This window comes from Pseudonaja textilis, chromosome Z (genome assembly GCF_049901715.1).
Source record: "Pseudonaja textilis isolate UNSWEBS1 chromosome Z, rPseTex1.2, whole genome shotgun sequence".
In the NCBI taxonomy this organism is placed as follows: Eukaryota; Metazoa; Chordata; class Lepidosauria; order Squamata; family Elapidae; genus Pseudonaja; species Pseudonaja textilis.
In genome coordinates, this window is record NC_142008.1 from 9,293,234 (window position 1) to 9,319,996 (window position 26,763).

The window sequence follows — 26,763 nt, forward strand, 5'->3', positions numbered from 1 at the left end:
TCAGTCTTTATGCAGTTCAGAACTAAATTACACTCAATTTATATAATTACAATATTTAATATAATTATATAATATAATTTTATTAATAAATTAGAAGGAGAGAGTGAATGAGCACAGTAGCTCATCCAATTTCCATTACTCTCTTTTTCAAGAAACATGTACTTTTTCATCCATGAGGGCTCTGTGCCAGATGTAGAATCTAGACATGCATTATATATTGCAGTTAAGTTTTGGAAATACTTGTAGATGACTTATTGGTATACAAAAACATTTCTATTGTGAATGAAGGCAAATACTGTATACGTATCCCAGGATAATGTTGCAGGATCCAATCTGGGTTGGTCACTGGGACCAGAGGTTTAATCTTTGAGCTCTCAGGCTCATGTTGGGGCATGCTAGACTTGTACTGTACCAGAACATGAGTCTTGACATGCTCCAATGAGACATTTTTGTTGAGGTATTCCTGTTAGGAGAATCAGTGCACTCAGGGAAACGTGGTGAGAGTGGTGAGGAATAACACACAACCAGCATACAGATACACTGAATAGTAAAATGTAGGTTTTACTTCCTGTAAACGGGTAAACAAAAGTCCAACAAACAGTCCAAATCATACATGGTTAAAGCAGGTAGTATTCAATACAATCAGTCCAGGGATAATCCAAAATGAAGTCCAGTATCATAAACAAAGTTCAGTAAACGGAGTTTGCTAACAGTTTGCAAGACTCACAGCAATTCCAGCAGAACGACGATCAGGCAAAAGGCAATAGGGAAATGTAAGAAGAAAACAAACCAGGTTTCTGGCTCCATCTTATGGCCATTGGAGGAACCTCAGCCAATCACAATTACAGCACTCTCTTAAAGATACAACAGTATTAAATAAGTATCCTGGTTTATATATTGCCAACCCAACTGTTAGGCGACTATAATTCCTAACATTCTCCCCTTTGGGTAGGACAATATATAAAACCTTACAGTTTAAATCCATATTCCTCAGCAAGCCTTACGTTTTACAGTGCCTTGGGCTTTTGTAAAATGATCTGCAATGTTATTCTCTGACATGCAATACTTCAGTGTAATAATTTTACTTTGAACACATGGTCTCACATTTAGATATCATAGATTGGTGTTTTGATCTTGTCTTTACAGCGAGATTGGAAGCCATCTGAATTGCTGATTGGTTGTCTTCATATACAACAATAGGTTCTTTTATATCAATTCCCATGTCTATCATTAGTTGTTTATAACATACTAAGTCTGTACATAATAGAGACAAACATGAGAATTCAGCCTCCATTGTTGGTAAGCTTAGATGTTTTTGTCGAATAGACCACCATCCAATTAACACCTTTCCTAATAACACTACAGTACCTGACGTTGATTTATGTGTAGGTACATCTGTAGCGAAACTTGCATCGGCATATGCAGTTAAACTTATTTCATCCTTAGGCTCCAAATACTGTATAACGCATAATGCATCATTTGTTTAAGATATCTCAACACACGCTTAGCAGCTTGCCAGTGCCTTTCATTAGACTCAGCATTTAACCTGGCTAATTGGTTGGCACTATATGCTATGTCTGGCCTGGACCAATTACTGAGATAGGATAAGCTACCAATCAATTATTGATAAATGTCTTTATCAAAAACAAGACTTTGCACATCACTGTGGCTAAACTCCTGGCTCATTGGCGTCTTAGCCGGCTTACAAAGTTCCATTTTAAAGTTCTTCAGTAACTGGTTAATTTTATCTGCCTGTGAAATTTTGTAGCCTCCCCTAGTTTTATCTATTTTTAAACCAAGATACTGTTTAATCTCACCTAAATGTTTTATTTTAAATTTCTTTTCTAACAGTGAAATAATCCCAGAAGCTTCTAGATCAGTCTTAGTGATTAATGCTATGTCATCAGTGAACAATAGCAACAATGAAATTACACTATCACTTTTCTTTTTGAATAAACATGGATCAGCCATGCTAGCTGCAAAACCTATCTTTGTTAACTCCTTCACTATGCATTGGTTCTCCCAATGAGCTGTTCAGAGCATCCAGTAGTGGGAGGTGCTTCAGTCTCCCCTTGGATAGGCGGGGCTTAATTACAAGGACGCTCCTCCTCTATGGTATTCCTCCCTAGCTTCCCCAGTTTTTGCTCAGCCTTTGCAGGATTAGGTAGCTTTTTCTTTTGGTTGGCCGGAATAGCAAAAAAGACTCCCCTAAACTCTCCAAGATGCTAAGGTTTGATTCTCTTTCTCTAATTACCTTCTTGAGATTCCTTACCAACTCTGTCAGTCTTATCTAAAAGAATCACCATCGATAGAGCTTCCGATACTTTGTTAGCACCTTCAGTGCTCCAAGGGGGAAGAGAGGCTTTTGCCTCGAACGTCTCTTGCCTTAACACCACACTTGCTTAAACAGACCTCCATATCCTTCACTCCATTCAGCTGGTTATTGCGAATTTAAAGCAGCGCCAGACCGAACAATGAGCCTGACACATGGTCAGTGAATTCTACAGCCTGAGGCATTTCCCCATGGAACACTGCAGGGGGTAGAAGTACTAGCGTTGATACCCTTCCCTGCTTGCCTTTTCGAGACGATGATTTAAGCGGGGGTAGCTGCTGGAGGTTTGCGTGCCAAAACATTGGCCGCCATTTTGCCTGACGTGCAAGCCAGGCAATGTATATTTACTGTGTTAGAATTTAATTTTACTTTTCCACTGTACTTATCTCAATAAGACCCAAAGGTTTCAGACCTGCTATTACAGTCAGAGAGTTTCGGTTGGCTGACTATCACAGTGTATTTCCAGCAATTTTTTCACAGCGAGCACCAAGGCCTAAGTCTGCTTGTGCACAGCAGCTGTAGCAAGCCTATTGTTAAGGTACAAAGCCCTTGGCCTGATTAGGTGTTCTCCAAAATTTTTCTCCTTGTATTCGGTCTAGTTTGGCTCCCAATAATAACAAAATAATACTACTGATATTATTAACAAAATATACATAATAATTTAATATATATGTGTATATGTGTATGTATGTATATGTATGTGTGTGTGTATGTATATATATATATGTGCGTGTGTATGTTAATAATAATAATAATAATAATAATTTGTTCAAATTACTGGGGATTCTTAATTTCAACAGGGTTCCCTGTCCAATCGTGGAACAGGCCCCTGGGCTTGCCAACCGCCCCACGCTGCAATTTTACTTCTCACAAAGATTATCTCTTTAGAGACAATGGCAGAAGGCAAAAGTTCCAGAGCCACTTCCTCAAGAGACTCAACCAGGGCTCACGAGAGATCAAGGAACCCAAAAGGTCCTTTTAAAGCCTCCAAAAAGGATGCCCAAAGGCGTCACCTGGCCATTGAACAGCATATGAGGAGAAATATGAGGGAGACTGAGACGTCTACTACAGTCCCACCTACTCCATAACCAGCTGAAGCCCCAAACCCTCCTTCCCCACCCCTGGATCTGTCCTCACAGTCCAGGAGGGGATCCATCTCACAACCTCACCTTCAGAGCTTGGCCCCAATGTCCGCAGCACGTCGCGCCCCTGAGGCCACATTCATCCCTACAGCGGCCGGGCTTCGTCAGGAGGACATCTTACCAGACAAAGTCCCTGCCAAGATGAGGGCATGGATGGAGCTGGCAATTCAGCAGGGCATCGCAGCAGGAGTCCAACAGTCTGTAGCCATCAGACAAAGATCCACAGTCTCAGATTGTGATTCACAATCTCTGCGATCGGTAAGCAGAATGGATCAACATTGCACACAGGTACATTCCCATGAGTTTTCCATCTACCCAAATGCCCCCCTTCAGGAGCCACAGGTGGAGGATGAGCAAGATGACCAGTTGCTCCAGGTTGAGTCAGGTTCAGGCCATGGGACTGATCTGGCACTGTCAGAGGTGGACCCTCTAGAACGGGGCATGTCCGAGGACGAAGGTCTTATTGCTGACCAACCGATTTTCACGGGCCTGTTTCGTCCCCAAATATTTAAATCGCTATTATTCAAGGCCAAGAATACTGTACGTCTTAACAAACCAACCCCAGTTTTACAGCAAGAGATTTCACAGGATGAGTCAGAAGACCTAATGTTCTCTCAACCTGTCACTGAAGCGGATGTCATTCCAATGCCTAATATGTTTTCAGACCTAGTTCAAAAACGGGACCTCGGCTGCGTCTTTTCCTGCTCCCACTGGATACGATAGGAAATTTTATGATCTGGCCCCTGAATTTGGTAATACTCTTTAATACCCCTGAGGTAGATGACCCCATAGTAGCCTTGGCATCCTCCTCTACTCTCCCAGGTTAAGTGGAGGAGGCACTCAAACCAGAAGAAAAAAGGGTGGAACTAGCATTTTGCAGAGCTCACCAAGCTGATGCGTGGGCCATAAGGACAGCTACTGCCGCATCCTTTTTTACTAGATTTTCCTTAAGATGGCTTCGCTATCGGAGAGACACCATTCCCCATTCCAATATATGAGTGCATCAGGACATTGCCAAGCTCATAGCTGCAGCAGAATTTTCTGCGGATGCAGTGTTTAATGCTGTTAAATTTTCCTCCAAAGCCATTGTCTCTCAGGTATCTGCATGCAGACTACTTTGGCTCAGACACTGGCAAGCTGACACTAAACACAAGTGGAAGCTTGTCTCTACGCCCATCTCAGGCGACAAGCTGTTTGGCACTGCCCTCGATCCACTCCTAATAGAATATAGGAACAAGAAAAAATTCTTGCCGTCTCTTTTTCGGAAATTGGACAATAGAAACCCGCAGTCCTTTCAGAAGCACTCCTTTTGCCCCTTCTACCAGAATTCCTACTCCAACAGATCCCAAAGGTCCCAGGGATATAGGCAAGGGCAACCACCCGAAAGGTCCGACTTTGGAGACAGGTCTAGGAGGGAAGGTCAAAGCAAGAGACCTTTCCGGGGGACTGGAAACAGGTTCTTCTGGCGCCCCAAGTAAGGAATCCCAGGAGATCCCTATTGATGATCGGCTACAATTCTTTGCCGATCAGTGGGAGTCCTCTCCCACCAACTCATAGGTTAGAGACACAGTTAGATTTGGTTTGGCTCTGGAATTCCAATCCACTCCCCTGAACTTCTTTATGAAATCTCCACTGTCTGGAGACCTTGTCAAAAGATCTTTTATGCAAGCGGCTATACAACATCTACTGGAGCTCCTGGCCATTCAACTGGTGGCTCCGGGTCAGCAAGGACAGGGGTTCTATTCACACCTTTTCATGGTTCCAAAGAGTTTGGGGGGTGGAGGGCAATTTTAGATCTAAAACGCCTCAACCACTCTCTGGTATACTGGAAATTTAAGATGATCACGTTACAATCTATCCTACTGGGCATCAGGAAGGGTGATGTTTTAACATCTGTAGACCTAACAGAGGCATACTTGCACATTCTGATTCGGCCTTCCCACAGTAAATTTCTTAGATTTTCCTATAATAATATGCACTTTGAGCATGTGGCTCTTCCTTTCGGGCTAGCATCATCTCCCAGGGCATTCACTAAGGTCTTGGCAGCTCTGGCTGGACATCTCCGAGGTAGACCCATCTGGTTACAGTGTTACCTTGATGACATTCTAATTTTGTCATCATCGGTTAGGCAGTCCAAACTAGACACCCGTTTTACGATACAGGCTCTTCAACATCATGGGTTCTCTATAAATTGGGCCAAGAGTCACTTAACCCCATCAACTCACCTAATTCACCTAGGGGCCATCATAGATACCATAGAAAGGACAGGCAGGAGAACATTAGGCTTCTAGCTCAGGAGATCAGGACCCTTAAATGGGCACCCCTGATCCTGTTATCTAAACTATTAGGGAAACTGATCTCCTGTATTTCTATTGTTCCCTGGGCCCGCTTGCATTCCAGAACCCTACAATGCTACCTGCTGCCCTTCCAAAGGTCAGGAAGAGACACTTTCAACTTACGGGTACTAGTGCCCCCGAAGGTACTCAGATCCCTTTGCTGGTGGACCACACCTGTCATCAACAAAGGTTGCCTATTCAAGGAACCCAACAGAGAGATCATCACGACAGACGCCAGCCTGTTTGGATGGGGAGTGCACTACCAACACCACACGGCACAGGGGCGTTGGTCTGTTCTAGAACAATTGTGCAGTATAAATCGATTGGAACTCAGAGCTATCTTTCTGGCTCTTCGCAGCTTCCTTCCACTAATTCAGTCCAAACACGTTCTGATTCTAACAGACAATGTTACAACGAAGGCTCCTATAAACAAATGGGGCTACCCACTCAGTTCAACTGATGAGGGAGGCAGAGAAGTTGTACCTTTGGGCGGAGGGGAACTTAGTCTCCATCAGGGCAGAGCACATCTCCGGTCTGTCATGCATTCAGGCAGACTGGCTGAGTAGGGCCACTGTCAATCAGTCGGAGTGGAAACTGCATCCATCATTATTTCAAGAAGCGGCCCTGAAATTCAGACAACCAGTGATCGACTTATTTGCCTTACCTCTCAACACACAACTCCTGAGATTCATATTGAGGTGACCAACCCAGAGAGCAGAGAATATCAATGCCCTTCAATGCTGTTGGCGACCAGGTCTACTGTATGCATTCTCCCACCTTCCACTGATCCCCAAGGTAATCCAAAAGCTTCTGGAGGAGAAAGTGGAACTGTTACTAGTAGCTGGGCGCCCATCAACTAATCGTACTTACAATGCCACCTGGAACATATTTTGTAAATTGTGTACTAAGTTCAATATTGACCCCACTTCTCCATCAGTGGCACAAATATTAGAATTCTTGCAAGAGGGTCTGGACCAGGTCTTTTGCCTAACATGGCCCCTGATGATTCACTGCTTACCCAACTTGGGATCTTGACAAGGTCCTTTCTGCTCTCACGAAGAGACCCTTTGAGCCTCTGTGGGAGACGATCCTTCACTTTCTAACATATAAGGTGGTGTTTTTGATAGCTATCATGTCAGCAAGATGAATTTCTGAATTAGCCGCATTGTCAGTAAGAAAGGACCTCTGTGTATTTTACCAGGACAGGGTAGTTCTCCTCCCAGATCCAACGTTTGTGCCGAAGGTAAATTCAGCATTCCACAGGGCACAAGAGTTGATTCTCCCAAACTTTTGCTCAAGTCTATGAGACCAACTCATAGACTTGAATACCAATGGCATCAACTTGATGTGAGACGTATCCTACGCGTTTACTTAGATCATACAGCTGCTTTCAGGAAAACGGAATCTCTTTTCATTTCTTTTCAACCTAACACCCAAGGGCGCAAAGTTTCTCCTTCTACAATTGGCAGATGGTTGAGGGCCACGATTGCCAAAGCATATAGGCCCAATCACTTTCAGTATCTAGAGGCATAACGGTGCATTCCACAAGGAGTGCAGCAACATCGGCAGCATGGGCCATACAAGCGCCAGTAGAAGAAATTTGCAGGGCAGCAACTTGGGCTTCTCCATCACCCTTCATCAGACACTGTAAAATTGACATCTTTGCTTTTGCGGAGGCATCATTTGGTAGGAGAGGGTTGCAAGAGTCCACAGAGACCAAGAGGGACCATTGATCCAGACAGCATCCCTCCCATAGGACAGGCCAAGCTTTGGTGTGTGCCTCTACTGGATGCTCTGAACAGCTCAGGGGAGAAAGGGTACTTACCTGATACGCCTGTTCTCCGTGAGCTGTGAAGAGCATCCAGCCCCACCCAATTCCGTCTGGTGGGGTTTCTATTCTGGACAACTCTTAGATAGGGTGAAGAACAGAAATGTGTCCACACTTCTGCTTCGCCAAAACTGGGGATGCTAGGGAGGAGTACCGTGGAGGAGGAGGAGCATCCTTGTAATTAAGCCCAGCCTATCCAAGAAGAGGCTGAAGCATCTCCCACTACTGGATGCTCTTCACAGCTCATGGAGAACGGGCATATCAGGTAATTACCAATACCCTTTCCATTCAAAGCCTGATTGCTTCAAGCCATATAGACTTTTAAAAATCTCCAGCAATTGGTTTTGTTATCACTTTTTATCCCCAAAGGCTTCTTTAAATATATAGTATGTTGCAACGGTGCATGAAGATATGTCATCTCCACATCTAAATGGTTTATTGTGGATTTTGTTTTTAGCTGCCCACACTAATGCTGCTGGTAATGTGGTAGCCTTCAGACCTTATTGTAGTCCTTGGCTGACTGATCGAACCCTTGTGCTACTAACCTGGCTTTATGGGTAACAGTCCCATCTACACCTGTCTTAATTTTATAAATGCACTTGCACCCTATGCCATGCTCACCTGGTGGTAACCTGACATTTTCATATACCTCCAAACTTTGTAAGGATTTCAGTTCCTTATCCATTGCTTCCTGCCAAGCAGCCTGATCCTTAGCAGGATACAGTTTCAGATCATTATAGTTCCTACTAACTGGAATACTATACTAGTCTGATATCTGTCTGGTAGTCGTGTTACACGGGTTGAACGTTTAGGCAATTCAGGGCTTACTGGTGGACTCTCCTGTTCCATCTGCTCCTGTTCTTCTACCTCCTCCTGTGCCTGTTCTTCCTCTTTAATGGCTATTGATGGTTTAACTATCTCATCATTAGGGACTACTTGGGTGTCGATAACAGCATCATTGTTGGATTCCTGTTCTAGTTTATTCCACCCAACGTGCTCAAGAAATTTAGCACTAGTGCTACAGTAAATATTAGCTGTGCCTGGATCCCAGAATGTAAATGATCTATGGTTGGCCTTGTAACCTACGAAAAATAATTTCCTAGCTCTATGTTGCCCTTTAAGTCTTAGTTGTGAGGGAATATGCACCCATGCTGGAGCTCCAAATGTCTGTAGATAACTTAAATTTGGTTTTCTGCCATGCCAACGAGTGAATGGCAATTCACCAGTTACTGTGTTCACATTGTTTAACGCATGGTTACTATACATTATGGCTTCACCCCACAGTGTTTCAGGCAAATCTGAATCAGATAACATAGTGCAAGCCATGGCTTGTAACGTTTGCCCTCTTCATTCTATAAACAAATTATGTTGTGGCCTGTACGATGCAGAACCCTTATGCTCGATACCAATCAATTTCAACATCATTTGGAATCTATTATTAATAAACTCAATCCCATTATCTGTAACTAAAGTAATTACCCTACATTTTATTTTCCTTTCTGCAAATCTTAGCCAGTTAAAGACATGTTGAAACGTTTCTTTGGTCTTAAACCCATTCAGTCTGTTTGCTGGAATAACCTTGCTTTTCTCCTGATTACAGGCATTACAGTTTCAGTAATTGGTACAGGGTTTTAATTTTACTCCCTCTGACAATTCTACAGTTTGTTTCAGCATTTTGAAATTAATGTGCCCCAGACGTCTATGTAGCAAATGTATACATTCGTCATGTGGCTTAACATTGTTATAAACCTAGTTAGCCATCTGCAACTGGTGTTAGGAATGTAAGTCACCTAACAGTTGGGTTGGAAATATACTGCTCAAAAAAATAAAGGGAACACTTAAACAACACAATGTAACTCCAAGTCAATCACACTTCTCTGAAATGAAACTGTCCACTTAGGTAGCAACACTGATTGACAATCAATTTCACATGCTGTTGTGCAAATGGAATAGACAACAGGTGGAAAGCAATAGGCAGTTAGCAAGACATCCCCAATAAAGGAGTGGTTCTGCAGGTGGTGACCACAGACCACTTCTCAGTTTCTATGCTTTCTGGCTGATGGTTTGGTCACTTTTGAATGCTGGCGGTGCTTTCGCTCTAGTGGTAGCATGAGACGGAGTCTACAACCCATACAAGTGGCTCAGGTAGTGCAGCTCATCCAGGATGGTACATCAATGCGAGCTGTGGCAAAAAGGTTTGCTGTGTCTGTCAGCGTAGTGTCCAGAGCATGGAAGCGCTACCAGGAGATAGGCCAGTACATCAGGAGACGTGGAGGAGGCTGTAGGAGGGCAACAACCCAGCATCAGGACCGCTACCTCCACCTTTGTGCAAGGTGGGACAGGAGGAGCACTGCTAGAGCCCTGCAAAATGACCTCCAGCGGGCCACAAATGTGCATGTGGCTGCTCAAACGGTCAGAAACAGACTCCATGAGGGTGGTATGAGGGCCCGACATCCACAGGTGGGGGTTATGCTTACAGCCCAACACCATGAAGGACGTTTGGCATTTTCCAGAGAACGCCAAGATTGGCAAATTCGTCACTGGCACCCTGTGCTCTTCACAAATGAAAGCACGTTCACACTGAGCACATGTAACAGACGTGACAGGGTCTGGAGATGCCGTGGAGAACGTTCTGCTACCTGCAACATCCTCCAGCATGACCGGTTTGTCAGTGGGTCAGTAATAGTGTGGGGTGGCATTTCTTTAGGGGGCCGCACAGCCCTCCATGTGCTTGCCAGAGGTAGCCTGACTACCATTAGGTACCGAGATGAGATCCTCAGACCCCTTGTGAGACCATATGCTGGTGTGGTTGGCCTTGGGTTCCTCCTAATGCAAGACAATGCTAGACCTCATGTGGCTGAATTGTGTCAGCAGTTCCTGCAAGACGAAGGCATTGATGCTATGGACTGGCCTGCCCGTTCCCCAGACCTGAATCCAATTGAGCACATCTGGGACATCATGTCTCGCTCCATCCACCAACGCCACATTGCACCACAGACTGTCCAGGAGTTGGGGGATGCTTTAGTCCAGGTCTGGGAGGAGATCCCTCAGAGACCATCCGCCACCTCATCAGGAGCATGGCCAGGCATTGTAGGGAGGTCATACAGGCACGTGGAGGCCACACACACTACTGAGCCTCATTTTGACTTGTTTTAAGGACATTACATCAAAGTTGGATCAGCCTGTAGTGTTTTTTTCCACTTTAATTTTGAGTGTAACTCCAAATCCAGACATCCATGGGTTGCTAAATTTGATTTCCATTGATAATTTTTTTGTGATTTTGTTGTCAACACATTCAACTATGTAATGAACAAAGTATTTAATAAGAATATTTCATTCATTCAGATCTAGGATGCCTTATTTTGTGTTCCCTTTATTTTTTTTTTGAGCAGTGTATATAAACCACAATAGATACTTTAATACTGTCTCTTTAAGGGAATGCTAAAATTGTAATTGGGTGTGGTTCCTCAAATGGCCGTTTACTGGAAGTAAAAACCTACATTTTACTATACAGTGTATCTGTGTGCTGGTTGTGTGTTATTCTTCACCACTCTCACTACGTCTCCCTGTGTGCGCTCATTCTCCTAAAAGGGGAATTACCTTAACAACTGGTCATCATGTATAACATATAAATCATTCTCTAAAGTAGTAGTAACACTTTTACCCTCTTTCTCTATTATACAGTTATCTCCCCTAAAGGTTACTACATAACCAATATTAACTAAAGCCCTTACTGGTAACAAATTAAATTTCAGTTTAGGTATATATAACAGGTAAATGCTCATTTACACATGAACAATATGCAGTACCTTCACCAGATGCTTTCATCTTCCATCCATTTGCTAATGATACATGTTGCTTACTCGTGGACATCTTTACAAACCTCTCTCTATTTCTAGTAATGCACTGCAATGCTCCTCTATCAACTACCCACAAATCATGGTTTACAGTTGAATTGCTAAACATAGCTAAATTAACATTCTTCTTAGCCTTCTGGTTATTACCAGTATTCTGTCATTTGCCCTTCTTACAGAATCTAGCTATGTGTCCCCTAGCCCCACAAGAAAAACATTTCCTAACAGTATAGGCAGTTGAAAACAAATCCTCTTCTTGTGGTTGTTTCTCTCTCAGTTGGTTTCTATCCAGCCTTCTTCTTGCCTCTTCTAACAATCGTCCAGTTATGTCAGTCAATGTCAGTTCATTTCTGGTCAGGACTTCCAGTGAAGATACATAATCATCATACCTTTCATCCAATGAGGAAAGAATGATGTAAACCTGATGCAGCTCTGAAAAAATCAGTTCCTTCTCATGTAGCTCTTGAAAAGTTCTTTTCATGAAGTTCAAATGAGCTAACATATCTCCACCTTTCAGAAGACGTGCTCTAAACAGTTTACGTGTAAGATGTATGTGTGCACCTACACTGTCACGAACATAAATCCTCTTCAAATTCTCCCAACATCTAGTAGCAGACTCTTCTCCACGAATATGGACTAGCTGCTGGTCACTCAGTTTTAGTCCAATTATACAAAGAGCTCATTCGTTGTTCCGTTTAAAGTCAGCTAACTTTTTGGCATCCTCATTATTTGGATCCCAAGCATTTACATCCGATGGATCCTGAACTGCAGCCCCTAACGCTTCCCTACGCAGAAGTAGACTGCACTTCATAGACCAGGAAACATAGATTGATCCATCCAACCGGGTTATCAGTGATAGACTTGTTGACGGGTCTTGTGCCATCTTTACCAGGACAGTAACCCACAATTAAACAGTAGACAGCTGTCTGTATAGAGTACTGTGTATTCACACTAACTCTCAGTTATCTGAATCTGGTATGTACTGGGCCCATAACCAGTGTTGAGGTATTCCCCATTAGGAGAATGAGCGCACTCAGGGAAACATAGTGAGAGTGGTGAGGAATAACACACAACCAGCATACAGATACACTGAATAGTAAAATGTACGTTTTGCTTCCTATAAACGGGTAAACAAAGTCCAACAAACAGTCCAAATCATACACGGTTAAAGCAGGTAGTATTCAATACCATCAGTCCAGGGATAATCCAAAAATGAAGTCCAGTATCATAAACAAAGTTCAGTAAACAGAGTTTGCCAACAGTTTTCAATACTGACAGCAATTCCAGCAGAACGAAAGGCAAAAGGCAATAGGGAAATGTAAGAAAACAAACCAGGTTCCTAGCTTCATCTTATGGCTATCGGAGGAACCTCAGCCAATCACAATTACAGCAGAGGCAGAAAACCTCTGAATTCTTATGGACCTAAGAATTAGTGGATCTAAGGTCCTGAGCAGCTGAATTTTCATTATTGTAAAAGTGAAGGAAAATTATAACGTCACATAATGATTTAATGTAGAACATTTGTTCATGGAGAAAATAGTACTTGATGGACTTTTGCAAAATTAATGTATTTTTGTTGTTAATCTCAGTATGGTAAAATGAGAAAGCAAGTGCCTGTCACAATAGTTTTCCACACATTTTATTATTCTTTTTGCCATAAAATGAACTCTGATTGTCTCCTTTAATACATAGGCAGCTTTTATGCTTGTGTATGGGATTTGGATGAATTGTGTCCATTCTAAGATTGATTAAATGACAATAGTGCTATGCAGTCATTGCTGATTATTTATATCTGAAGCTGTTGTTCAAATATCTCCAAATTTTTATTGGAACATTTACACATAGTATTGAAGCCAAAGGTATGAAAAATAAATAATATGGAAGATGACATTCTTATATTCATAAGAATTTAATAATTTGTAAATAAAGTTTTAGTTGTTGAAATGTTGCCTGTATAATTAATGACTGATTTATTTCATTAGCTTTACTTTTATTTTTCAATTTTAAGTATGCTCTTCAGAGGAGTGAATTTGATCGCTATGCTAATTTAGCACAATCTGGAGGAAGTTGCTCCTCTACCATTGGAGCAAACCTGACTCTCTTAGTTCGCCAACTTCTATTTTTCTATAGATATAATGAAGATTCCAAACGTTTGGTAAGTAGTTATAGTTCATTTTGTTTTCTGTTTTGGGGTTGTAATCTCATTTTTAATTATTTTAGGTGTTATTAATATATAAATAACTTCTTGTTTGTTTGACCAAGAAAAGAGCTAGACTTTGGGAACGCAATTTTTTTTGTTGCTAAGAGCCTGGCGTAATGATTGGAGAAATAGGAAAGGGGGGCAGAACATGGACACCGAGAATGTGTCAGGCTATACCTCACTATTAGCAGAGCTGTTTTTTTTTTTATTGAGCTTGGATTAGGAATGTAATTCTATTTTAGAGTTTATATTAATTTTTTGTGTGTTCTTGATTTTGGGCAATTAAAGCCTGAGAAAACTCTGGAAGTTAGATCCAGACTTGCACAAGACTTTCATCTTGTGCAAGGAAGCTTTTCCTCATCCCCACACCTGTTCTTTCATGTTTTTTATATAAAATTATCATTTCCCTACTATGGATAGAGCTGAGGCTTCCTCTGTTCATTTTGTTTTTGGTTTGGTTTGGTGAACCTATGCCACATGTGCTGGAAGTAGAGAGCTATCTCTCCGAACATTGCCAGCCATTGCTTGTTGTTCTTCTGGGTTCCAGCGTGCACACGCATGCTGGCCACTGGTCATTGTGTGCGTATGCATGCTGGCTAGCTAGTCTTTTTGCATGTGAAGATGCCGGAAATGGAAAGAGCAGCTCCCTGGGGCACATGCGTGCACCGGCCAGCTGGTGTTCACGCATGCATGCGTGTAAGAAACTGGAAGATCAGGTGGACGGTGCGCATCAGGAAGCTAAGCTTCTGGTTTTCAGTGCTCCCATGCATGCATGTCAGGGAGCTGATCTTCCGGTTTCCAGGACCCGCACTCTCCCATTTCAGCACTCAGTGCTGAGAAGGTTGGCCACCCTGTACTATATTCTGATAATCTTAAAATAGTTGACATTTCATCTATGTGCAAAAGCTCCGTATAGGTAGTCCTTGACTTATACCATTCATTTAGCCATTTGAAGTTACAATGCAAAAAGTGGTTTATAACTGTTTTTCACACCTAATGCCGTTGCAGCATTTCTATGACCATGCAACCAAAATTTAGACATGCCACTGGCATGTATTTATGACGGTGGCAGTCCTGGGGTCATGTGACTACCCCTTTCTGACAAGCAAAGTCAATGGGGAAACAAAATTTACTTAAAACTATGTAACTGACTTAAATGCAGTGATTTATTTAAAAACCATGGCAAGAAAGGTTGTAAAATAGGGAAAAACTCAACAACTATCTTGCTTTTCTGGGCTCAATTGCCATAAGTTGAGAACTACCTGTAGTTAATCATGAGAAACAATATGTGCAATAGCAAAGGATTTTGGATTTTTAGAATTGCCTAAAGTTCCCCCTACCATGCCTGTGCGAATAGAACCTCTGTCATTATCCAGTTTTTCATTATTTCTATTAAATATCAAAAACTTTGTTTACTAGCTTTGTTCTGACAAGTAGAAGTAGCTTAGAACTTAGTGAAACAGGAAGCCTCCCCCTTTTTCCAGTACTGTCCATAGTTTTATATATAATTTTATTAATTGCAATTTAATTTTATGATTCTGAATTACATGTTAGAAGTTCATGTTGTGTAATTATTCATCTTTCTTTGCATTTTTAACATACTGAAATTTCGAGTAAGAATGGAGGATTTCAACCACATTGTGATTAAAATTTGATCTTTGTTAGTTTGATTTCTTTTCCACAATGCAAAAATAACATGATTATAAGGTTTTTAAAAAGCAATATTTTATATTTTTAGAGCATTTTCCTACTTTGTGGATTTTTTCCCTTTCCAGATATGGATATGCCAAAATTTGATTAAACACAATTCACAATTTGTGAAGCAGCTTGATGGTCCTGACAGATTTACATGCTTATATCAGATAAAAAGGCTGTTGGGCCTCTGTTGCAGGTAAGCGGATATACAAAGAAATGAAGATTGCTGTAAATTAATATATGTTCCATAAATTTGGTTTCTGGTATGATATATGTGGCTAATTTGAAATATAGGTGTATCATAGAATGGCTTATGTTTTGGGATTCCCTATTTTTCAGATAATTTTTGGTACTAATTAACATGAAGGAAATTTTGACAATTCATTATTGTCTACCTGTACTCTAATAATTAATTTTCATTGACTTCATTTTAAGTTTCCTTCAGAAATTAGGTATGAAAATGCATTTTATTTTACTTTATTATAAGAATTACTGCAAGGGAAGCAATGCTATAATTTGTAAAATAGGTTTTCTGTTACAGATTGCTACAAAATTGTAATGATGACAGTCTGAATGTTGCACTTCCTATGAGGATGCTTGAAGTATTTTCATCTGAGAATACCTATTTGCCTGTTTTACAAGATGCTAAAAATGTTGCATCAATAATTGAACAAATCTTGCACTACGTGATTCAATATGGTAAGCATAGTGATTAGTTTTTAGATCTATATTGAATGTTGAACTATATATTTGTTGAAGATACTTTGTAATAATTGCGACTAGTATATAGCAATTAAATGAATCACATTCTGTCTTTTCATGCACCATTTCTAAATTAAAAACTGCATGCTTTAGTAATCATTGTATAATGAAACCTTCTGAACTTCCGGGTGTTTTATAACTAGTTTTCATTTTTTTAAATTCTTAGTTTTTTTAAAAAAAATTAAAATTTCACTATGACTAGTGCTGCAGTCTTAATCGTACTCTATATCTAGTGAGTATGGCTGAATTAACTCTGTTGAATAAACAGGCTTATAACTGGGTTATTATTTTGCTCTGATCTCAAACGATGAAGCCTATCTTATTAATTGCTTTACTGTGCTTACTGCAATAGTAATGCTGAAAATACTGCAGTTATCCCATTGAAATGTATTGAATGGCTTATCATTACTTTAAAATAAATCGGCAGAAATGTTTTGATACTGCCTTTATTAAGTTGTCCTTTTCTTTTAGGATACTACAGATCTCTTTATCTCCTAATAAATAACAAGCTTCCATCAAGTATTGAGTATTCTGATGTCTCTCGGGTTCCTATTGCAAAAATATTTTTAGAGAATGTTCTGAAGCCATTGCACTTTAATTATAGTTCCTGTCCTGAAGTTGCTAGGTGAGGATTTTATGTTATGGGAGCAAACTAGTTTAATATTTCTGCATATTGTCATAATACAAAGAAAAGCAGTGATACTTCAATGGAGCAAGCATAGGAAGCTTGTAGAATAACTAGTTCAGATTTTTTGAACAATATTTTGATTTTATTGCTTGCTTGTGGACTCATAAAAGCAGATATTCAGAATAGTTTTGAGCATAACATAGCATGTAGAATTAATAAAAAAATGTCCAATGTTAATGGTAAAACACATGCTGAGAGCTGTAACGTGATTATATTGCAAATAACCCGAAAGGTTGCTAAATTTTCTTTAATGGCAATTGTAAAGAGAATATGAGTCTCATGCTGGAATGAATAACTTGGTACTTATATTGTACTTGATTAAGTATTCTTAAATCTTTTATTGATTTTATCTTGCATTTGTTAATATTTCTTTATCTTATTTTTGTTTTTGTAATGTAATGGCTTATAGATAGACTTAAAGCTGCACAGAGTTGTCGAGAGCTAGGCAAAATGAAAGTTTAATTAAATTATTTTTAGTAGTATTCCTTTATCCTTGTTTTATCCTAGTTAATTAATTATCCTTTGATAATTAATATAGCTAGTCCTCTACTTACAACCACAATTGAGCCCAAACATTCTGTTGCTAAGTGAGAAATTTGTTAAATAAGTTTTGCCCCATTTTACAATCTTTCTTGCCATACTTATTAGCTGAATCACTGGAGTTGTTAAATTAGTAACATGGATGTTAAGTGAATCTGGCTTCCCCATTGATTTTGCGTGTCAGAAAATCGCAAAATGGAATCGCATGACTCCGGGACACTGAGACTGTCATAAATAGGAGACAGTTTCCAAGCATCTGAACTTTGATCACATGACCATAGGAAGGCTGTAATGGTCATAAGGGTAAAAAACGGGCATAAGTCACTTTTTTTGGTGCTATTATAACTTTGAAAGATCACTAAATGAATGGTTGTAAGCCGAGGATTACCTGAATTGATCATAAAACCTGCTGACTTTTCATAAATTATTAGAGACCTAGCCTTGTGCCTAGGACTGGGGCCCTGTGTATGTTCAGAGACTGTCCTCTGCAATGGTATTTTCATTTTTCATGTTTTTATTTAAAAAGTAGCTTTAAAATACTTTAGAAAGTATTACTTCACAGAGAAAGAAGTGGAAGCTTGGAGCCAACTTCCAGCAGAGGTAGTGGGTTAGTCAGTAACTGAGTTTAAATATGTTTGGGATAAACACCTGTCTATCATCTGACAAAAAAAATAAATAATAATAAATAAATTAAAAAGAAAACAAAAACCTCAAGGACAGACTTTAAGGGCCACTAGGTTTTTTTTCTGCCATTAGTTTATTATGTTTCTATTTTATTTTTAATTTTGTTGAGATGGGTTGGCCACATAAATTGATCGATTGATTGATTGAATGAATGGTTTAAAGCTGCCCAGAGGTATTGAGTGCTAGCCACTTGTAAGTTTAATTAATTAATATTATTACATGTGTTATTAGAGACTATGTTCTTTCTTTACTGCAGGCAACAGGTGTTTGCTGCTTTTACAGAAGAGTTCCTGGCAGCACCTTTTACAGACCAGATATTCCATTTTATCATTCCAGCACTTGTGGATGGAGAAACCTGTTTTCCCTACGAACTCTTTCTGAATGCACTATTATTCACAGAAAGTGGTCATTTGAGGGAAAGCGAGAGAGCTCCTTGGCTTTTTTACTTTGTTTTAATAGCTGGAGAAACTTACTTAGGTATGTAAAAGTCTTAATCCATTTTAAGTATCTAATCTAAAACAGGACTTCTCAATTTTGGTATCTTTAAGACAGCTGTGAATTCTGAGAGTTTGAAGTCAGCACATCTTAAAGTTGCCAAGATTGGGAAATCTGCTCTATAACATGCAGTCATTTGAAATGGCACTTTGCTTACCATCCTGTGGTTCTTTTCTTACAAGCCACAATGCCATTGTAGCTGCTAGAAGATATGAGGACTTCCCTGGGGTTTTCTTGCAGTGTTCTGACCATATGTATGCTGAGATGACAAGAATATGCTTATTTTTAAGTGATTTTTCTTTAGTATTTGTGTATTCTACAGAATGGGCTTAATTATGTTTTCCTTCATAGGTTCTCTTTCAGAAGAAGGGCTGCTTGTGTATTTGCGGGTGCTCCAGTCATTTCTTTCTCAGTTACCTGTCTCAATGTCAGGTACAGATTGTCAGGACTCTGCAAGTGATTCTGAAGATGAAGAAATTAGTAAGATGTCATCCATGCCTGTAAGCTCCTTATTTCCTGTTTTAGATAATATAAAGATCTTTGTGGGCTTCTTTCTTCCCAAAACATTGCACAGAAGAGGTGAGAGATAACATAAGAATGATAAAAGATGAATGTGTCAGGATAGATTCCCCAGAAATGCTTCATTAAACCACTCTGTCGATGTAAAAATTCATGATATCCATCAAAGGCATTCTTTGGAAGAATATTGCCCAATGTTTGCTTAAATGCTAAAATGGTAACTACAAGTGTATACATAGGTGCACGCTAGTTTCATGGGTCTTTACAATGTTTCATGGGTCTTTACAATGAGTACTTAAGAAAGATTCCCAGAGCAATCTTAGTATAAAGGCAGAAATGTACTTGTATGGATGAAGGAGATTTGGGGCCTTTACTTGAAAGGCCCTTTAAAGGTATTAGTCTTTACTTTTAGTTAATTCCAGCAACAGTCTCTGCACTATCTTCAGAGGTAGCCCTTCCTTTGATACCGTGCAGCAGCCTGGGAAGTAAATGGGACATAAATAACATTGGCTACACATCAAATTGTTTCAGCAGCTGCCTCTAGTGGAAAAAAATGGTAATGGGAGTTGCAATTATTCAGGCACTTTTGCAGATCTAAAGTGCACATATTCTCTTGTTAATTCTTGAAAGAGAATTTCAAACGACTAATAATGTATTTAAATGTATTACCACATATATAGTGTTTTGTTTTTTAGAAGAGATTGGATAACCATTTGTCTAAAATGGTATAGGATTTCCTGCCTGAGCAGGGGGTTGGACCACCAAGGTCCCTTTTTTACTATTCTGTTCTGTTCCGTTCTATTCCGTTCCGTTCCATTCCTGTTCCTATTCCTATTCTATATATTCTATAATCTACTCTGTATTCTTACAACTTTTTTGCAGTTGATGTTTAGATGCTCAAACTTAAAATAAGGCTAAGCATTGACTAAGGCAATAGCATTTCTCATACTCATTGATTTCTTAGGAAGGATGACTACATCATATGCATGTAATCAAATGTGTAAGGATCTTTTGACCAGTTTTGCAGAATGGAGATTTAGAAGTGGAACAGTAAAATAATAAATTAATATAAAAATGAAAAAAGGGAGCTACTATAATCACTCTTTTCAGTAGTCAATTACTTCTGACGGATGTCCTTGAAAGTTGCTTCTAACAAATATTTTTGTAGAGCCAGTCTAAAAATTATCTGCAGGGGAGCACATGAAAACAATTGTAAAATCTATGAAGGTTTTAGAAAGGATTCAGTTTCGGGGAGAAAAGTCTTGAAAGGATTTGAATGTGCTTTTTTAAAAGTTTGGACTTGAAATAAACATGATATCCTGTCAACAGCCTACCAAAACAGTGGAATATAATAACTAAGAATGTCAATTTTTTGAGGGTGGAAAGATGGCTTCTTTAATAATAGTCATATACCTGCTATTTTAGGTCAAAAGGAACCATATTCTTTCTCGGAAGAGGAATTTAAGTACTTCAGCTTCAATTCTTCAAGCGCTTCCTGCATATTTTTATTATTAAAGTAATTGTAGAATAATCTATAATGGCACCATTTAAACTTGATCAGACTTCTTTGCTATAAATTTGAGGGGCTTCTATTCTTCCTTTCTTTAAAATACATTATAGTACTTTATTTTATATTACCTTTGGTTCTGCTGATAATTGGACAGATTATATGTTTCCCTATATTCAATGGAATAAAAAAGTAAAAAGTGTAACTATATTTGTGTTGGTACACAGTATTCATTTCCAGATGTTGCAGAATGCTGACAATAGATTTTACATAATTAGACATGTCGGTTGCAGTCAATATTGCAGAAGTCACATAATATTTTGTAGTTTATTATGGGAAAGAATGGAATTTTAATGAGGGGCCTGAATTTACAGTTGTTTAATATATCCATCTGTAGATTGTAAATAAAACCATCACTTTACTTTGTATGGATTTAGAAATGCCGTTCTTACTTGCTGATTTCAAATAGTGAAGAAACATCAATGTTGTTCAAATCTGATAACTACTAACTGACATGCTATTCCATATATTATTTGCTGGAAGTAATCTATGATGAACCATGGTGGCATAATGGTGAGCAGGCTAACTCACTGCTCACTGCCAGGAGTTTGATTCTGACTGACTCATGGTTGACTCAGCCTTCCATTCTTCTGAGGCTTGTAAAATGAGGACCCAGATTGTTGGGGGCAATATGCTGACATTTGTAAACTGCTCAAAGAGTGCTGTAAAGCACTATGGAGCAGTATATAAGTGCTAAAATGTAATTTCTCTATATGTAAACTTATGGATGTACTTTATTATGAACTTCACTTTGAAAACTACCTGAATTGAAGGAGCTTTTCTGTTAAGTCCTGCTTGCTTGCTTTAAGAGGCTTACTCCGAAGTATTTTCATGAATTATCTTTGATTTTGAAATAATTCAGGCTGACCAATTAAAATGTAGCCACCCCGCTTTTTTAATTTTACAGGGTGATGGAAGAATATCAGTCCAATATATAACTGAAGAGTGTCTTTCAAAGCTGGACACGAAGCAACAGACAAACACCTTGCTAAACATGGTTTGGAGAGATTCAGCTAGTGAAGAAGTCTTCACTCTGATGGCTTCCATTTGCCATACATTGATGGTGCAGCATCGAATGATGGTGCCAAAAGTCAGGCAAGTGTAAAAAAATACATGAGTTCATGTACCTAATTTATTACATTGCAGATATTTTGATCCACTCTTCTATGTTTCTGTAACAGTACTTCTTAGTTGATCTGTTTTGTGATAAGGTGTTAAGTGAATTGATTCCCAATAGTGTAGAAAGTGTAGACCTCTAAAAAACTGAAGACTGACAAATATGCCATTATTTTGTTTTCAGAAATACAATTATATTTTAAATTTCTTTATGGTTCTAAAATATGAGCAGTGGTAAATGCAAAGTTAATGCATTCATTAATACAACATGCCTGCCTGCCTGCCTCCCCCACCCCCTTCTCTCTCTCTCTCTCTCTCTATCTGTCTATCTATTAAATGTATACAGCTGCCCTTCTCTCCAAAGGCAGTTCTGGGTAATGCACAACAAATAAAACAGTCAATATAGAACAGATAAAAATCTTAAATATAGAAATAAATAACATTACTATCCCTTTCCTTATCAATTTTTAAATTTGGGTTGTGGTCATAATAAAGTTGATTATGCCTTTTAGTTTTGGAATGCAGTGAAGCACAGTTAATTCAAACTGCTTTGTAAACAGTAGAGGAAACAAATTGGTACTCTCTGTTTAACTCACTTCTGTTTATAGCTTTTCAAGGAAGTAAGATGTCATTGAACCTGTGGTAGTCTGATTAGGTAATTAGATCTTTGTCAACTAATACATCAGGATGTGAGATCAGGAGGTCATAGCAGAAGCTGAATGACCATGCCTGCCTTAATTGCAGTTAGTCTATTGCTTTGAGCAGTAATTATGAAATTTAAATGCACCATTGCTTTGACATGAAGTTTATTGATGAATTGTGCAAGAAAGTTGATCAGATGTCCCTGTGGTCTTAAATTGCACATCTGTAACCTCCTTCAAGGAGCTATGTTTGAAATCCTGCTGCTCTTTGCATAAATATATTTTACTGAAGTTTCTATGTTTTAAAATGGTTCTTTTAAATGTGGCCATATCTAAGTTGCCTGTAACAGGCTTTGTAAACTGATAATGGCAAATGTAAGTTTGCATATGGTTTTGGATATGTGCTAACATTCAGTTTTCTATAAAATACATAAAATATTATCTCCCATTGTGGTTGTCCACAGTTGTTTTACTCCCCATTCCCTTTTATCTTGTTTTGTGACCTAAAACATAATGTTGATGCATCAGTCTATCTGCTTGTTACTGTTAAGCCAGAATTTCAGGAATGCATGTGTATAGTCTTGGGCAAAGCAAAGCAGTGGCTTTGTTATACCCTGGTCTCTCAGTCATTTCCTGAGTTGACAGTGTATTGATTGATTAGTCTTATGTCCATATCAAAAATACATCAAAAATACAGAATATAAGTCCAGAACAACAGAGATAGAAGGAAAGTACAGTAATAAAATACATATGTGATAAATACAAATACCAACATTCTGAAAAATACACACACACACACACAACCTCTTTTCATAAGTAGAAACGAGTAATGCTAACAAGAGGGTTAGCATTACTGGTCTTTGAATGCCCCCTTGCAACACCTTCTTGATGCTCTTGATTGCTACTTGCAGTAAGTGACAATCCATTTCAAGTTTATATTCAAGACTGCCCCTAATTGCAACCTCTCACTCCTTGAAAGTGTGCATTAACTCTGTGGTTAATGTTGAGATTTACATCTTGATTATTGCGTAACCTCTGAATAATTACATTTCGTTTGCTGATTTAGTGGCAATACATTGCTATTCTTCCACTCCCACTTGAGTGATAGATGACTTGATGGAATTTTGGCATTGTAGCTACAGTATAAACAAACACAATCTACTTCCATGTGTTTGGTGAGTTTTATGGTATCTCTGGGGAGCAGTTGTATATCATGTAAACATTTTCAGCTTGAAAATCACATTTAAAAATGTATCATGGAGTAACTCTTGACATTTAAAAATAATAAAGAAATATTTAAAAAATTTAGAGTGCATTTTATTTATTGGTTCAGGGTTCCCAGAGGGACATTGGCAGACAAGCAGCGTTCATTTAAAGTTGTATAGTGATGGTTTTCACTGAATTATTTAATCTTATGTAATTGCAGTCACATCTGCTTCCTTCTACCTGTGACTCTTTATTGTTTAAAGGAAGTGTCAAAATATTCTGTCCTCCTCTAGTGACCTCTGTCCAGCTGTACAAGCTGTCTTTGTATTGTATTCTCTTCATTAACTTAAATGGTCTCGGTGGGAAACCAGACCCAATTTATGGCCTAAATTGAAAATCTTGCCTTTAAGTAATTAACTTATAGCAATTCCTCGACTAAATAAAGCTTAATGGGTCATTTAATCTCTCCCATTCTACCAGCAAGAATTTGACACTTAAAAAAAAAGAAAAGAAAAATTAAGCTATTGCAATTTGGCAAAATATACATAAATCATAGGTATTTATTTATTTATTTGTTTATTTATTTATTTACTCCCTCACTCCCTCACTTATTGTGTATAATTAGCTTGTCTGTAGGATTTTCATAAAATGCTTACTGCATATAAAGCATCATCATTTAACTTTTAAATCAAAATATATATCATGAAAGAAACAAAACCTATAAAATGTCATTTGGTATATGCACAACCTGATGTGTATATAATTTCTCTCCACTTAATCTAAGATATTTGTGTTTGTGAGTAATATTTCAATTAGATTATTGAAGTTACAAAATATTTGATTCACTGTCAGCAATGAAAAATTATAAAAATATAGATAATACTAAATATATTTTAGTATGATACTCTTTTGTAAGCTTAATTACAAAAATAAAATTGTATTGTGTGTTTTATCAATAATTGGAAATTCCAAATGAAAAGTATTAGTATCAAAAGTACCAAGCAAAAGTACATAAATAGAAAATTCTTAGTTATAAATACATAGTCATGGAAAGTTTGAATTAAACATTGTAAAAATGTTCTAGAGGATCAGGATGCGTTCAGCTACAAAGAGGTTTACGTATGTGATGAATGCTATGAATTTTGCAAGGAAAATTGGGCATATATGGTTTTAGAAGAAGATAATTAGAACATTTAGTATGATCTGGATCTGCTTGATAGATTTTCAAGGTGAAAAGCAAGACTTGTTATTTTGAAAGCAGTAAATTTTTTAAATTTCTTTTTCTGTCAGCGGATGTGGTAATATTTATTGCACCTAGACCACACACTGACTATCAATTAGCTGCCTGATGCAATTTAATGCTGGATTTGACCTGTAAAGCTCTTTATGGCTTGGCATCTGGCTGTATTCAGGTCTGCATGCTCCAAGTGGAATTGGCCTGACCCTTTAGTAGAGTCCAGGGAGAATCTGCTCCTCTTTGGGGAGGTAAATTGCTGAGGCCAGGAGACATTGCTTCTCAAGGCAAGTATTGGTCTCTTCAACGGGGTCTCCCTGTGGAGATCAGGCTGCCCCCTCCCAAATTGTGACTAGATTGGGCTACTTCTGCTTTTATGCTTAAGCTATTAAAAATCTTTTTTAAAATTAATATATGGTTTTATGCCTGTCATGAATATTTTAAATTGCATTTCTTTATATCATATTAACTGCCAAGAATCCTTTGATTGAGGAAACATATGAAAATGGATGGAGATAAAGGGATAAAATTCAAAATCATAATATAACATTCATATACTTCAGAAGAGATTTGTGATTTTTCTCTTCTAACATTAATGGTCTCAGTTTATTTCTTCCATATGATATTTTGACATTTCATATAATCGTAATAGGTCTAAATGTATAATACTTAACAATGACATGTCATTATAAGCATGATTAAAAACAAGTTACATTTATAATTAAATGTAATAAAAAAAATTCTATGTTAATTTGGTCCAACTTTTGGTGTTATTATTTTATATCATCTTAAAATAACTTTACAATTACAGTAACATACCGATATAAAATTGAATTGATTCTGATGATTTGTGAAACATGAAAAGGCACAGTTTACTACGGTTATCTCTGTTTTTATTATGATGAACACTGGTTTTCCTTTAGTAGAAAAGACTTTCTGTATTGATATGATAAACTAGCTGGAGGACCTTGGAATATTAATTAATATTAATGTCTAAGAGTGGTAACTTCAGGTAATTTTGAAAGAAAAGTTTAACAAAGATATTTGGTAAAATTTATACTTTGTCTTTTTCCTTCTAGACTTTTGTACAGTTTAGCTTTCAATGCCAGGTTTTTGAGGCATCTTTGGTGTTTAATCTCAGAAATGAAAACACGAATGATTACTGGGTATGTATATAGTTACTTTATAAATATAGAAAATATTCATATAGAGTAGCATGTACTGTATTGACCAAACAGTTCCAAAATTACTCCTCAGTAAAGGCTAAAAATGATAATTAATTAAAACTGTGACTATTTCAGTCAAAAAAAAAACCCATTAGAAAAGTGCAAGCGATTTGAACTTTCGGAATTACTTATACAAACGTAAGATACATTCCTTTCTGTTATTCCCTTTCCTTTTTATTTTAGTTCATATTTTAATGCTCAGTTTTGAAATTTAATAAAGATATATATTTAAAAAGATATGTACTTTAAGATATTTCCTTGTATGCATGTGAAAGAAAGAGAAAGTGTCTCTTCTATTTTATATACACCACTTAAATATGGTGTGAGGTTTTGGGGAGGTTTTTTTTTATCCTTACTGTTGAGATGATTATTGGCATGCATTTTTAAATCTATTTTAGCAGTCACCTGCTTTCTATGGAAAGTGGCAAAAGCTCACCTTTCCTGGTAGACGGATAGCGCTCAGTTTTCCTTGAAAATGAAACAAGTGTATGCTGGATTTATAGTGTGATTTTGTCTGCTGTTATATCCTCTAAATAAAATTTCTGTGTCCATCTGATAGCTGATTAAATAATAAACTTTTAGATTTCCCCTTGTTTTCCCAGTTATGCTTCTGAGTAGTAACTGTCTAGAGAAAAATACTATGTTAATAGGTCTGTACAATGTTAACAATTATTTCATCAGAATTTATTTTCAGTATT

The 26,763-nt window shown here is 38.1% G+C and overlaps 1 protein-coding gene across 2 annotated transcripts in view; it reads left to right on the forward strand.

Moving 5' to 3' along the window:
• UBE3C (ubiquitin protein ligase E3C) overlaps positions 1–26,763 on the forward strand; it is a 74,789-nt gene that overhangs the window by 9,297 nt on the left and 38,729 nt on the right. For both annotated transcript variants that reach the window (XM_026718311.2, XM_087918105.1), the window contains exons 4-11: positions 13,501–13,647; positions 15,468–15,583; positions 15,929–16,086; positions 16,621–16,774; positions 18,318–18,538; positions 18,908–19,056; positions 21,550–21,737; positions 25,919–26,005. In XM_026718311.2, coding sequence (XP_026574096.1) covers positions 13,501–13,647; positions 15,468–15,583; positions 15,929–16,086; positions 16,621–16,774; positions 18,318–18,538; positions 18,908–19,056; positions 21,550–21,737; positions 25,919–26,005 — 1,220 coding nt within the window. The remainder of the gene's footprint in view (positions 1–13,500; positions 13,648–15,467; positions 15,584–15,928; positions 16,087–16,620; positions 16,775–18,317; positions 18,539–18,907; positions 19,057–21,549; positions 21,738–25,918; positions 26,006–26,763) is intronic.